The following is a 15,241-nucleotide window of genomic DNA, read 5'->3' on the forward strand; positions in this document are numbered from 1 at the left end:
GAAAAAATGAATGAAGTTAAAAACAGAAGCTTAAAGACAGCAGGGCATTTATTAAAGGTCACTTACAAAAATGTAAACGTGTTCAGCGTATAACAATCATAAACCATGCAGACCTCTATGCTTTATGTTCCCCCATGACCTCTGCCTCTCCCTAAATGACTGTTCTTCCATAATGATGCATGGGAAACACTTATTTCAGATCTACAACCCCTGTCCACAACTAACTTTTATGTTGAATGTGTGATTGAAATGAAGACCCTGTCAATTGCAGTGGTGTAAAGTACTTAAGTAAAAATACTTGAATGTACTACTTAAGTAGTTTTTTGGGGTATCTGTACTTAACTATTTCAATTTTTTACTACTTTTACTTTTACTTCACTACATTCCTAAAGAGAATAATGTACTTTTTACTCCATACATTTTCCATGACACCCAAAAGTACTTGTTACATTTTGACAGGAAGATGGTCGAATTAATTCACTTATATCAAGAGAAAATCCCTAGTCATCCCTATGGCCTCTGATCTGGCAGACTCACTAAACACAAATGTTTGTTTTGTAAATTATGTCTGAGTGTTGGAGTGTGACCCTGGCTATCCGTAAATTAAATATATATTTTTTAAATAGTGCCATCTGGTTTGCTTAATATAAGGAATTTGAAATCATTTATGACTTTTACTTTTGATACTTAAGTATATTTCTAACCAAATACTTTAGACTTTTACTCAAATGGTATTTTTACTGGGTGACTTTCTTTTTTACTTGAGTCATTTTCTATTAAGGTATCTTTACCTTTACTCAAGTATGACAATTGAGTACTTTTTCCACCACTGGTCAATTGAAACTCATATGATTACAGGACATTATTTGATTTATAGTGTGTCCCTTATTTACATACACATTAAATGTGTCTGACGGGGTCTTTATAAATGGAGTTTACTTTGTCAGTATCTTGGAAAATCCATTTTGAAATGCAATATAATAAAAATCAATATAATAGCCAGTTCACTTAGGGGGAATTCAGACTTGAGTTATGGCACTTAGGAGTAGGACTACTCTGCACATATCTGAGTAGTAAAGGAATGTTTTTTCATGAATGGTTAAACGTTTATTGACAGATGTAAGTTCATGTACATATAGTAAAAGTTATTACATTTTTTCACTTCAGTGAAGCATTACCCTACAAAACTGTTCAGTTACATCTAGGATCAATATATTTTGTATTTATTTATACAGTTACATGTCCACCTGATGACAACCTACTCTTATACATTATTGCACTGCATTATAACCCCACAGTGTGCTATGAAGCACAGATTACTATTTTATGTCTACTAAAGAAAATAAAGTAAATTCAACCATTTAGCTGTTGAAATGTGTTCCATGTTTACATTGTGAAGAGCAGGAAGCCGCTGAAGGTGTTGTAGTTCATGCCATCATCATAAACCAGCCTGTTAGCCTGTAACTCCACATAGACGTTATCTCCCACCTCCAGAGGAATGACCACTGCATTGCTGCCACTGTCGTGCGCATCGGTTCCTACAGTGTCCCAGACAGACACCAGCCTCTGGCCATTCTTGGTCAAACACACCACAGAATTAGGAGGGTTGTTCAGGTTGTTCATCATCGTGAAATGGAAGTAGTACATTCCTTTGACCGTGGCAGTGAAGATGCCTGTAGGGACATAGCTTTTAGTTTACACACGCACGGACACGCACGCACGCACGCACGCACGCACGCACGCACGCCCTGTAGGGACATAGCTTTTACACACACACACACACACACACGCACACACACACACACACACACGCACACACGCACACACACACACACACACACACACACACACACACACACAGAGAGTGAGAGTATATCTAGTACCTGTGGCAGGGTTGTATGAGCTGCCGGTGTTTGAGAAGACCTTCTTGTACTGCAGGGGAATGGGAGTGGTGAAAGGTCCTGTGTTCCCAGGGGCATCGCCTGTCTGCCAGAGAGTTGCGGAGAAGGCCACCTGAGGCCGACCTGAGAGAGATACAGGATGGATGAGATTATATTGAACTGTCAGTTGTCATAATGTATTCAAAGATCAGAGGCTGTTAGAAAGTTGAATATAGGAGAATCCCTATAATAGACAGAGAAGCAATGGGTGGATAGGAGGTTGGTGACACGTGAAAAGCGCTATATTACCTCCAGTTAGTCTCTTCAGCTCCTCCACTTCATTCTCACTGGTTTGTAACCGGGTCTCCATGAGTCTCAGGTTATCCCCCATAGTTCCCAGTTTCTCCCCCATGGCTCCGAGTTTCTCTGCTATAGATGTCAGTTCTTTCATCAGAGAGCAAGTGTCAGATGGGCAGCATGCTTTCTGGTCCTCGTGGTCTCCCTGACCCTGTGACCCAGACAGACAGCAACATAGTGCCATCAAAAAGAATGCAAAACCCTTCATTCTCAAACTCATGTTCTTCTGAAACTTTTCCTGCAGTACGGTTCTGCATGTTTTCCTCAGTCTTCCTCTTTATAAATATGCCATCAGGAAGTAGGAACTATTTATCTGAGAAGTGCTGAACACACTTTCCTTTGCCTTTGCAAGGACAAGGGCAAAGGAAATGTAGAGGGGCTCATAGAGGAAGATCGTTCAGCTCTCAGTTAAAATGGAAAAAGGTCAAACAAAGTATTTTTTTTCCTGGATATTTATGTCATTCTTTCTGCATTGGATATGTTTGGTCAAATCATTTTAGGAGAAAATAATACAGCCCATGCTGTGATAACATAATTTACTTGCCTTTTATGGTGCATACTATAATTATAGCATCAAAACAAATACATATAAAAGAGGGTTAACCATGTTAGGGTATATTGAGAGTTGTAGTTATTGTAGTTTATTGGGCCATTGTGTAACGATTGATTGAAATAACTTTTCATTAGATAAGTTGTATGTTTTGATGGAAGTAGTTGATTTTGTGTCATGTATTTAATGGTTTGATGGAAGTAGTTGATTTTGTGTCCTGTATTTAATGGTTTGATGGAAGCAGTTGATTTTGTGTCATGTATTTAATGTTTTGATTCTTAATGCATTTAATGCACCATGATCATTATGTCCACTAGAGAGCAGCCTTTTCATTGGAGGAAGACAAGTCAATGTGGGGCTTTTTCATTGGCTTGATATGACATTGGTTAAGAAAAGTGGATTCTAACAGTACATTACTGTACTTGATGCTGTAGAACTACATAATGTACTTGACTGGGTAAGGCTATCACTACATTTATTTTGGTCATGCACACCTGTTGGGATGAGACAAGGCATCGAGGTGGGTGGGGGGGGGGGGGTATTCTATGTAGAATTATTTATGTATTTATTCTATGTAAGAATTATTTTTATCCATTTTGAATTCAGGGTGTAACAAAATGCGGAATATGTCAAGGGGTATGAATACTTTCTGAAGGCACTGTAAATAGGGCACAATTTTCATATTGATAGAGGATGTCAAAAAGAGTGGCCAGTCAGTTTAAACCAGTTGGGTTATGGAGATGACATACACTATGACCTTGTCTCATATGAAACTTCACAGCTTTTTTTTTTTTAATTATGTGGCTGGGCCATGTTCTTTTACGTGGAGGAGTATCCTGCCAGTCGGGTGTGTTAAATGAATACCTTGATAATTATATAAAGACACTGGGGTAGGGAGGGTGTGATGCTTGTGATAAATCTGAGCTACGAGCAGCTGATGGTGACTGAGGCACTGGTCTGGCTCACTACCATCCTGGGTGTCCATGTCTCTGCCAGCTGACATGGAAGGTAGACCTAGCACTACAGGGGGCCGGTCCGTGACATTCCTAAATCACAAGCAGTAGACTCACTGATAAAGTATTACTTTTTCCAAGGACAAAAAAAAAAAAAAAAAAAAAACACAACTTAGAGTGTAACCTTCAGTTACCCCCAGAGCACTTTCTCAACTGAAAAATAGCCCATCTGCCAAGGCAAGCCAGTATCCACATTCACAAGAGCAGAAAGCCTTTTCTGAAAATCTTCGTGAAACTTGATTGGCTATGGTTTAACAGTGAGGAAGCAGGAGGGAGGAGTTGACCCTGCATTCAGGTCTTTTGTGTTGTGTTCCTTCCTGGCTCTTACACAACTAATCCTCAAGTCATGTGCCTTCCTGGAACTGTCCTGATGGAACAGAACATTGGTAGACAGTAGAACAGGTCTACTACAGGACAACTTTCTGTTACTGGAGCCGAGTTGTTCTCTTGGCTGTTTGAACAATGCTTTCTACACATCTGTGATCCTACCAACTTTCACCTAGTGCCGTCTTGACGATGACAGTAGTCAACAATGAACAGAAGACACAGTTGACAACACATACAAAAATAAATGCACGAGGTACAAAGAGTATCAAAATGAGCTTTGTTTAATTTTCCATTCAGACAAAACATTTTTATTGTATTAGTGCCAGGAAGAAAAAGCTGACCTCTCAGATGTTTTTGAACACCACAAAGGAGTCACTTGATCTTCTGTAACTTAAAAAGAAGGTCCCTTTCAAACATGAACATTTGACAACATCCACTTCCATCCCAAATAAAAATAGTAATGTACATTCAAGTAAATAAATTAAAGTTTCTGTAATAAAAATAAATAGGTGTTTGTGTACGTAAGAACAAAATCTAAAATAGAAGACCCAGTCTCCTGCATAAGACATGGTGAAATGGAGTGGTGAGGGGTTTCAGGTGCGGAGTGGGTCTTATTTCAGTCCGTGTCAGTGAGTGGGGTGAGTGAGTCTTCTCATGCTGCTCGCCTCCTTGCTGGTGCCTCCTGGAAGGGGGCGTGGTGGCCCCTGTATAGCTTGGCTGCCCGCGACTCAAAGGCGTTCACCATCTGCTTCACCACCTCGTCAAAGAACAGGGAGGCCAGCTGGGAGTGCAGCAAAGACCTGAACTCGAAGGATACCTGAAGAGTGAAGGGGAGAAAATAAGTACTCAAATTCCATAACCATGCGGCTGACACAAGTGTCCCTATCATTCTGAGGAATATTGTTTCCTTCGAGGACAGTCCCCATATCGTAACCATCTGTATTCCTGATTTAATGGCTGGCAAACAGACGGAACGAACTCATTCCGCACTATTCATTATTCCTGCCAAGTCATCCTAAGGCCTTAATGAGCCTGTCCTCCATCTCTAAAATCCCTCACCCCATTTCCACTACAGGTAACCTGTCCCAATTATTGGGTCACAAAGTCTCTGACAGGGAGTAGAGAGGGAGAGATATCGCTATGACCACAGGCCGGCTATGTGAAGAGGCTAGGAACACTAACAACTGTACGGGATATAAATAAAACCTAAATTGACTTTACTCAATCCCCCCCCCCAAAAAAAAAATCTATAGAGGTTGAGCGAAATGCAAGGCCTGGTATAAAACTAGTCCCCTGGCAGGCAACTTGATCTCAAGCCCTAAAGTTCATTAGTAGTCACTTATGTTTGTGTGAGTAGACCTGTGTAACATTCATCAAATGTTAACTATACTAAGACGGTGTACTTCAGTGGGCTATTATCTAACTGACACCAAATGAAAGTGAACTGTTCTGGTGGTAAAAATGGTGGTACTCACGTGGAAGTCGATGTTGCAGGAGTCTGGTTGGTCCTCGGCTGCAGGGGCAAGCCTCCATATCGTCTCCAGGTGGCTGAAGAGGGATCCGTCTGTACACACGGCCTGTGAGACAACAGGCACACTCATCAATACATACTGCTCTTGTCCAGGACATGGCCCCAGACAAAGCCTCTCTAATCCTTGCTCTATGGACATAGGAGCACAATGTTGGCAGCTAGGTGATAAAAATAAAAAAACGACTTAGTATTTATCCCCTAGGAGGATCTAATCAATGTATTTCACACGATTTAACCCATTCAGCCGGTCCCATAGTACATTTGAATCCCAAGTAACAGTACTGAAATTCCATTTGATATGCCTTCAAAAAGTATTCACACCCCTTGACTGTTTCCACATTTTGTTGTGTTTAACTTTAATTTAAAATGGATTACATTGAGATTGTGTCACTGGCCAAGACCCAATATGTAAAAGTAGAATTACATTGTATTTATTTTTTATGTGTACAAATTTAAAAAAAAAAACATAAAGCTGAAATGTCTTGACCCTTTTGTTATGGCAAGCCTAAATAAGTTCAGGAGTAAAAATGTTGCTAAACAAGTCACATAATAAGTTGCATGGACTCACTCTATGCCATAGTGTTTAAGGGCACCTATTGGTAGATAGGTTAAAAAAAAGCAGACATTGAATATCCCTTTGAGCATGGTGAAGTTATTAATTACAATTTGGATGGTGTATCAATACACCCAGTCACTATAAAGATACAGGTGACGTTCCTAACTCAGTTGCCAGGGAGGAAGAAAACAGCTCAGGGATTTCACCATGAGTCTAATGGTGACAATAAAACAGTGTTTTCTCCTTTCACAGCCATTAAACTGAGGATGGATCAACAATAGTGTCGTTACTCCACAATATTAACCTCATTGACAAGAGTAAACATAAGGAAGCTCTACAAAACAAAAAAATATTACAAAACTTGCATCCTGTTTGCAATAAGGCACTAAAGTAAAACTGCAAAGTGGCAAAGAAATTAACTTTATGTCCTGAATACAAAGTGTTGTGTGTTGGATTTGCCCCCAAACATGTCACTGTGTACCACTCTACATATTTTCAAGCATGGTGGTGACTGCATTATGTTATGAGTATGCTTGTCATTGGCAAGGACTAGTGAGGTTTTTTAGGATAAAATTAAACAATTGTGCTAAGCACAGGAAAAAAAAAAATCCTACAGGAAAACCTGGTTGAGTCTACTTCCCGAAAGAGAAAGAAATTCCCTGTCCTGCATGACAATAGCATAAAACACAAGGCCACAGAAGACCGTGAATACTCCTGAGTGGCCGAGTTACAGTTTTGACTTCAAATCGCCTTGAAAATCTATGGCAAAACTTGGAAATGGCTGTCTAGCAATGATCAACAACCAACTTGACAGAGCTTGAAGAATTTCAAAAATAATAAAATGCGCAAATATTGTACAATCCAGGTGTGCAAAGCTCTTAGCCTTACCCAGAAAGACTCACTGTTGTAATCACTGCCAAAGACGATTCAAACATATATTGACTTAAATTATATTTCTATGCAATTCATTTTTAATAAAATTTGCAGTATAAAGTATAATGTTTTCACTTTGTTATTATGGGGTATTCTATGTTGATGGGTAAGAATGACTGTTTTTATCCGTTTTGAATTCAGGGTGTAACAACAAAATGTGGAATAAGTCAAGGGGTATGAATACTTTCTGAAGGCACTCTAAATAGGGCACAATTTCCATATTGATACAGGATGTCTACCCTCTCCGTACTGTAAACCGTGTTGTACAATGTTATCGGGGCTTACCCTAACTTGGTGGTTTGGGACAACCGTGACCTCCGAGGTGTAACGCTCCACAATGGGAGGGAACCCAATCTCCAGCTGGGCCCGAACATCCCCGTTCCTTCCCTTCACGACCCGGGACTTCTTACACCAAGGGACAAAGTGCTGGTACTGGTCCACACTGGCCACCACACTGTACATCTGCTCTGCAGTGTACCTGGATGGGGAAGGAGAGGGGGATCCAGCAAGAAGATGCTCATAGGGCTACTCATGTAAACTTTTTAAAAATAAGTCCGGAGTAAACATTGGCTATTATATAGGAAAGATACAATATGCTCCGGTCAATTTCAATCCAACCACATGTTAACTGAGGGGCATTGAAGTTGAGAACAGTAAAGTGGGGCTTTAGAATCACCTCTGGTTAACAGGGGCCAACAAGACAGAGGGGTAGAGTGGAGTTGTGTGTGTGATGAAGTCTCACCCTAGTGTGCGGCTCTCAGAGTACTCCATCCTGCGGGCAGTGATGGAGGCAGCCAGGTTAATAAAGCTGCGGGAGGGTGTGGTCCGGAGGAGGGGGGAGGACAGGGGCAGGGTGGCACGCCTTGCTGACAGGACCCCACAGCTGCCCAGGTGTCTGGGAGGAGGAGAAGAGAGAGAAAATGTGTTCATCTTTGGTAAAGCACACTGGTCTTAGGTTTAACCACCTGCTGTGGAGACGTTTTTGTTTGATTGTCAATGTTTCCAAACTCCAGGAGAAAATAACAGTTTTAAAGTATCATAATAAAGACGATCTATATTATTTTGTCCCAGTTTGGTGAAAATAGTTTGGTTGTGTGTTTAAATCCCAGACTTAAGACAATGAGATCAGATCAAACACTTTCAAAAGCTCTAGAAGTTCCACTGTGTAGTAGGCCGATCTAAAATGGTTACTAAACTCAAAGACTAATTTGATGGATAAAATAAGACACCTGAGGGTTATGAACTAAGCACGTTGACAGACTTTTTGGAGCCGACTGCCTGACATTCAGAGAAACTGGCATGTTCTAATTCTGTAGCCTAATCTACGACAATATAGGACAAACCGTCATCAAATCGCGAGATGTGCATCTTCTCACTTCACAATAGAAACTTTCTCCAGCTGGAAAAATGTCATTTCCTCATTAAAATTCTTAACATGTTCAATTGTACTGCACTATGTTCCAAATTTGTTCAGGATTTACCAACTTTAATTGTAACCGGAAATCCAGCTTAATTTTCTCAACATCCTAGCCTACATTTTATACAAACGTCTCAGATTTAAAGTATATTTTTTGTACATTTTTTTTAATGCCGTTGTATTCAACCATTGCGAAAAATAAATAAGCCACTGTCTACAGTTGATGAATGATCAAAATAGCCTACACGCCCGCAGGTTGTTGCAAACTTGCTGGAGGATCGCTTACCGGCATTTTTGCTCTTTCCTGATATTTGCTCTGTTGGGATTTCCTCGTACAACTTTTGAAGAGTGTACTTCAGACATCTCAACCAGTGCCCGGAAAAGAAGAGGGGTGATTTTGTTGGCCATGCTCGATGTTAGTGGTAATGCAAATTCTCAAAGTTTGAAGAGAAGCGTTAACTCCCTGCGTAGGCTGGCTTTGTCCAAGGTCTGCTATAAAATCATGTGGCACTCTGATTACATAAAATGGACCAATAATGTGTGACGTGGAAGGGGGTCTATGTCAGACAACCAATCGGAACGAACGATAGGAGTGTTATAGGCTATTGAGTATTCATTTTGATCAATCAGTCATCAAGCTGTAAATTCCCATACAGACCATTCAATATTTTGGGTAGTTTCAGTTTTTTCTGTTCGGCATAGATAGCTGTATCTTTCTCTCTCTCTCGCAAACACACACGCACGCACTCTCATTCAGTTGCCAACTGCAGGTATGAAAACCAGGTCATGCTGTGTATTACTTCATTGACTTGACATTCAGAGCGGGCGGCATCTTGCCGGGGGCTGCGCCGAGCGCCCGAACAAAAAAAATCGGAATGGTGACATTTGCGCGATCAGTTTTCTATCGCTCATTTGCACTTCACGTCAATGATATCATGTCACCGTGTAGGACTGTGGGTCAATTAACCTTCTCGGAGTGGGCGCCCTAGTTCTAGTTTGTGAGCTAGGCAGGCTACTGCCTGGGAAGGTCTCCCACACAGAAGTACGAGATGGGGAGGGGGGCGGGTGTTGGTTGACCTCAGGTCTCCCCACTGGAAGCCGAAGGTATGGGAAGCGGGGGAATCTATCAAATAGCGAACCTCTAACTTTGTACAGCACAAATGCAATTAGTAAAATCAGTCACACTAGGAAATGCTACCAAATAAACCACAATTCATTCATAATACTGTGAATATATAGTTTCACAGACATATTGTTGCATTTTTTTCTGGTTTGTGCGAAATTGTTAAGAATAATCTAAAACCAGTCTGCACACCAGAAAGGTGAATTGGTTTAGTCTTGACTCTTGGTTGAAAATGTTGGGGGATGGGTAATGTAGTCTTGACTCTTGGTTGAAAATGTTGGGGGATGGGTAATGTAGTCTTGACTCTTGGTTGAAAATGTTGGGGGATGGGTAATGTATTAATGCTCGAGAGCCGAATCAACACAAAAAGTTTATATTTGTCTTTGTTACTTCTTTTTGATATTTATGATGCCAGTGGAGTCATACAAAGCTTGAACTGTCACTGGGCTGGACATAAGTAAAATTGGCTGGGCCAACATTTTCCAGTACAAATACAGCACAAATTCCCCCCCAAAAACATTTCAGTGACAAATTTGTGCAATCACATTGCATAATTTAACACACAACACAGGATAAATGTGACCAGGAAACACCACAAATTCCCCTTGACAAACGAGCCCATTATTATTGCAAAGTAGTCAGCGCAAGTGCTGAACTGAGCAACTACACAACCGCTTACAACATAATGAAATATACAACATGTCTATCCCCTACATATTCAGAGAGAAAGAGAGAGAGCGATAGAGATCTACAGCACAGGCACAACAGGTGGATTCAGGACCATGGTCAGCGCATTGGCCAGACACCAGCTCGGCACTGGATTAGAATATGCTAACCGTTGATTGCACAAATTCGCAAGGAAGAATAGAAAGCTCTGAAGGTGTTTTCATTAAGCCCAAAAGAGCACAATTTTTACCAAATGAAAACAGCAACTCACAATACAATACAAAGCCTTTAGGGCTATATCTTGAACTGTATGGCAGGTATGAAATGACTAGCACACTTGAATCAGCAAACACAAACGTGGCCTACCAAGGCAGGCATGAAAACATGAAATCATCATAAATGGCCTAATATCGGGTATGAATTGTCACAACCTGATCTGTTTCACCTGTCCTTGTGCTTGTCTCCACTCCCTTCCAGGTGTCGCCCATCTTTCTCATTATCCCCTGGGTATTTATACCTGTGTTTTCTGTCTGTCTGTGCCAGTTCGTCTTGTTTGTCAAGTCAACCAGCGTGTTTCTCTCAGCTCCTCCTTTTCCAAAGTCTCTCTTCTTTCTCGCCCTCCTGGTTTTGATCCTTGCCTGTCCTGCCTCTGAGCCCACCTGCCTGACCACTCTGCCTGCCCCTGACACTGAGGCGCCTGCCTGACCACTCTACCTGACCCTGAGCCTGCCTGCCGTCCTGTACCTTTGCCTCCTCTGGATTACTGACCCCTGCCTGCCCTTGACATGTCTATTGCCTGCCCCTGTTGGAATATTAAACCATTGTCAATTCTACGTGTCCACATCTGGGTCGTACCTTGACACCTGATAGTAGGAACTGGTCATGACTGACCCAGCAGACCGGGCCAGCTGCACAACGCCATCTTCTCCCAGGGAGCCTCCATCGGTTTGCACGAAGAATTGCTTCGTGGCCTTATGGAGGGGTCCAAACGTTGGCTGAACGTCATGACCGGGGCGTTGGATATTTTGCTGGAGCAATTCTGCGGGTTGTCTGGGAGGCAGCCTACCACGGTGGTAACCCCACAGCCGCTCTGTAACTCGACTGTGAGCAGCGCCGTCTCATCAGTCACTCCACCTTCTCGGGAGCCCCGCTTGGATTTCTGCACGTTGGCAGCGGAGAGTGCTTGGAACCAGGAAGCGCTGTTCGATATGTTCCTACACAGCATCTCGGAGGAGTTACCAACGGATCTTGATTCCGTCATCGCTTTGACCATCCAAATTGATGGGCGATTACGGGAATGACGGAGGGAGGGGAAATTCGATTAAGTTCGCTATTCCAGGGATTCCACCTTGCCTCCAAGTCATCCCGGAAGTTCCCGACGATCCCGTTGCAGAGAGAACCCGAGGCTTCCCGACCTCCCTCGAGAGTCGCTGAAGATGGCTGAGTCACCGCTTCCTGAGTCTATGCAACTAGGCAGAGCTGGGCTATTGCCAGCGGAACGGCAACAAAGGATCAACACAAAGAGTTGTCTGTATTGCGGGACTTTGGGTCATTTTGTGGCCTCTTGTCCTTTAAAAGATCAGGCTCACCGGTAAGGAGCGAGTACTCTGGTGGGCCATATGAGGAACTTTTCTGCTTCCCTTGCTCGCACCCCTTTTCATGCCATTCTGCTGTGGGGAAACCAGTCTAAATCTCTCCGGGTCCTCATTGACTCTGGGGCCGATGAGAACTTTTTGGACGCTACCCTGGCTTCCTAGCTGAACATCCCCACTCAGCCCCTCTCCATTCCCATGGATGTTAGAGTGCTGGACGGGTGCTTTATAGGCCGTGTTACTCGTAATACCACTCCCATAAACCTACGGGTGTCAGGCAATCACAGCGAGACTATTCAATTTCTTCTCATCAAGTCTCCTGAGATTCCCATGGATTTGGGATTCTAATGGCTCCAGTGACACAATCCCCGCATCAACTGGTCTACGGGTGCCATCATGGGCTGGAGTCCGTTCTGCCACGCCCATTGTTTGAAGTCAGAGCAGCCCGCCCCGGGACGGCTTCCTGTGGGCTCGGAAGGTGCCCAGGACCTCTCCACCATCTCAGCGGAATTCCAGGACTTCTGGGAGGTGTTCAGCAAGGCCCGGGCCACGTTGCTTCTGCCACACCGACCCTATGAGTGCGGGATTGACCTTCTCCCTAGCACCACACCGCCCCGGGGATGTCTGTACTCTCTGTCGGGACCAGAGACTCCCTCTTCCTCTCCCGTAGGCGCAGGGTTCTTCTTCATGGAGAAAAAGGACAAGACCCTGTGCCTGTGTATTGACTACTGGGGACTCAATGTTACCCACTACCACTCGTTTCCTCGGCCTTCGTGCTGCTCCAGGGTGCCACTGTGTTTTCCAAGCTAGATCTACGGAACGCCTACAACCTGGTGCTGACACGAGAGGGGGACGAGTGGAAGACTGTCTTCAACATGGCCAGAGGCCACTACGAGTATCTGGCCATGCTCTTTGGCCTCACCAACGCCGCTGCTGTGTTCCAGGCTCTGGTAAATTATGTTCACTGCGACAGAATCCCCAACTGTGGCTTTTTGAAAAGTTGACATAACTCATGACTAGCTAACTCTAGAATTGCAGGGGGGGGGGTTGTTGTGGTACCATATGATTGCGAAACAACATTAGATCCCAGGAACCTCCTATGCATGGGTGGGCCAGTGTTCAATCTGACAGGGCCTCTACCCAGACTGGCCCTGCCCTGGCTTTGCCTCAGTGTCCTCAACACTGTCACAGTGATGCTCGCGTGGAGAGTCAAAGTCCAAATCCACCATCCATGATGTGGGTGGGTGTTTCATGACGGAGGGGATGACTGAGACAGGAAGACGACATGTCTGGTTATGATGCAAACCTGGACTTTGGGACACTGCCTGGTACACTATCTCCAACTGTGGGTTCAAACAAACTCAGGGCAACTTGCAAATTATAGCAGGTTGACATGGGTCACATGACATGACCTACTCTACTGTAGGCTAGAAAAAAACATCCATATTGGTATTACCAAATGCAACATGGCTTAAATCCACTATTTGATTATAAAGCTATAGAACTGTTAGGTAATTCATCATTAGATGGTTAGTGGTAACATAGCCATAAGTGGAAGAATTAGGTCACATACAGGATCATCAGGCCATTATTAGGCCAGTTTACCAAACAGCGATCAGAGATGACATATACTGTACATATACATAACTCAGAGGCTAGCTCGCTCTGTGCTGTAATGGTAGGTTCTTAGACTAGCGTTTGGCTCTTGGGTGTTAGAGCCTCACACTGTATTATACATAACCCACAGAGCGTAAAATAAGACCTAGTTTGCTCTGTTGAGAGTGGTGACATTTTGTGTCATATTTTTGTGCCAGTCTGGGATGGAATGAAACAAGAGCCTCAAGCGAGAGATATGTATGTCTTGAACGTTTTTCACTGGCTTTTAGAATTACAGTGTACCTCATCGTTTTCCATTAGACACAAATTCAAAGTAAAAAAAAAAAAAAATTTAAAAAACATGACCATTGTCCGCAACTATACATGGCCTTCACAAAGGAGACGAAAGAAACCACCACTTACAGTGATGTCTTTACGCTTTAGAGACATTATCATCAGTCACCTGGCTGTATGTTTTACGTAGTTATGACAATTATTGAACTTTATAGGCTTACCCCTCATTCAAATCAGGGACTTTAACAACAAGCCAACACGATGGCTAGGATTACAGTATATGCCACCTGGTGGACAAAATAAAGATCATCTGTCGACTCGTGTTGGATCGTGTGAGAAACACTTCAGTAATATTTACAGTAAATCAGTGAGTGACACGGCTTACGACACATAAACGGGTTGAACAGGGATGTTGATGAGTACCTTGTATGCGGTCTCTTGGAGGTTGAAATCTCCTCCTTCAAACTGAAATAATTGTCATCAGTTTTCATGAGTCACAACATGGACCTTAACCAGAACCACAGAGACTGAAATGTACCTCGTTAGGAACAGAACACTGTGTGTATGTGTGTGTGTGTGTGTGTGTGTGTGTGTGTGTGTGTGTGTGTGTGTGTGTGTGTGTGTGTGTGTGTGTGTGTGTGTGTGTGTGTGTGTGTGTGTGTGTGTGTGTGTGTGCGCGCAGGTGTTCATATGCTTTGTTTGTGTTCAGTTGTTTGTCACTTTGTAGCAATGTTTGGAGAGGAAGGACAGAGAACCTCTTCTGTTTTTCCTCTGGGTTAGAGGTATTTCAAACATGTCCATGAAATAGGTCACAGAGCTAGAAAATCACATGAGGGAGAAAGTCTGTACATAGTTCAATGTCAGAACATTGTGAACTGGCAGGGAAAACATACTGTGTTGGGGAGTAGTGAACTACATTCAGTTCAACTAGTTCAAACTGCATTTTGCAGTAGCTTGGTGGTAGTTGAACTTAATTCAAATATTGGTAGTGTATTGACTGCTTTTCACCATGTGGTGGTGTGCAACTTTAACTACTGGAACTACACACTACTTCTTTTGCAAAAATAAAATGATATATGGATGAAGTAGGCCAGAATTTCCTTTGTATTTCGACATCAGATCTGTCTAATTCTCACTTGAAACATAGTTTTGTGTTTAATACACTAAATTAGACATTCTGTTGTGACCCTCGAGTGATCTGCGGTTGCAATTTGTCATCTATGACATTTAGATATGATCATTTATCACAAAGTAGTTTGGATGTAGTGAAATGCTTTTTCAAAGTAACTTTTGTTAAGTAAAATACATTTTTGTTAAGGGAGGCTTAACTTCTTCCAGTGTGAAGTAATTGTTTGCTCAACACTACTAATGATTGACACAAACAATGAAATACAAACGGACAGAAC

At 42.7% G+C, this 15,241-nt stretch overlaps 2 protein-coding genes across 2 annotated transcripts; both read right to left on the minus strand.

Moving 5' to 3' along the window:
- Positions 1 to 30: 30 nt before the first annotated feature.
- LOC135555712 (complement C1q-like protein 2) lies at positions 31 to 2,496 on the minus strand. The gene is made up of 3 exons (XM_064988395.1): positions 2,190 to 2,496; positions 1,884 to 2,024; positions 31 to 1,673 (listed from the first exon to the last, which is right to left on the minus strand). Exons 1-3 carry the CDS (start codon positions 2,455 to 2,457, stop codon positions 1,387 to 1,389), a joined length of 696 nt encoding a protein of 231 aa, XP_064844467.1. The 5' UTR covers positions 2,458 to 2,496; the 3' UTR covers positions 31 to 1,386.
- Positions 2,497 to 4,390: 1,894 nt separating this feature from the next.
- LOC135555714 (coenzyme Q-binding protein COQ10 homolog, mitochondrial-like) lies at positions 4,391 to 9,076 on the minus strand. Its single transcript, XM_064988396.1, has 5 exons — positions 8,851 to 9,076; positions 7,890 to 8,042; positions 7,433 to 7,625; positions 5,603 to 5,704; positions 4,391 to 4,944 (listed from the first exon to the last, which is right to left on the minus strand). The coding sequence occupies exons 1-5, from the start codon at positions 8,970 to 8,972 to the stop codon at positions 4,780 to 4,782; spliced, it is 735 nt and encodes a 244-aa protein (XP_064844468.1). The 5' UTR covers positions 8,973 to 9,076; the 3' UTR covers positions 4,391 to 4,779.
- Between the last annotated feature and the right edge of the window lie 6,165 nt (positions 9,077 to 15,241).

Source organism: Oncorhynchus masou, chromosome 15, assembly GCF_036934945.1.
Source record: "Oncorhynchus masou masou isolate Uvic2021 chromosome 15, UVic_Omas_1.1, whole genome shotgun sequence".
NCBI classification, from domain to species: Eukaryota; Metazoa; Chordata; class Actinopteri; order Salmoniformes; family Salmonidae; genus Oncorhynchus; species Oncorhynchus masou.

Coding starts and splice junctions, on each gene's coding strand:
- LOC135555712 (XM_064988395.1), bottom strand. CDS start 2,457: ATGAGTTTGAGAATGAAGGGTTTTGCATTCTTTTTGATGGCACTATGT. Junction 2,025..2,189: donor GCTGAAGAGACTAACTGGAG/GTAATATAGCGC, acceptor TATCTCTCTCAG/GTCGGCCTCAGGTGGCCTTC. Junction 1,674..1,883: donor CTCATACAACCCTGCCACAG/GTACTAGATATA, acceptor ATGTCCCTACAG/GCATCTTCACTGCCACGGTC.
- LOC135555714 (XM_064988396.1), bottom strand. CDS start 8,972: ATGGCCAACAAAATCACCCCTCTTCTTTTCCGGGCACTGGTTGAGATG. Junction 8,043..8,850: donor AGGAAAGAGCAAAAATGCCG/GTAAGCGATCCT, acceptor TCCTCCTCCCAG/ACACCTGGGCAGCTGTGGGG. Junction 5,705..7,432: donor TCCCAAACCACCAAGTTAGG/GTAAGCCCCGAT, acceptor GTTGTCTCACAG/GCCGTGTGTACAGACGGATC.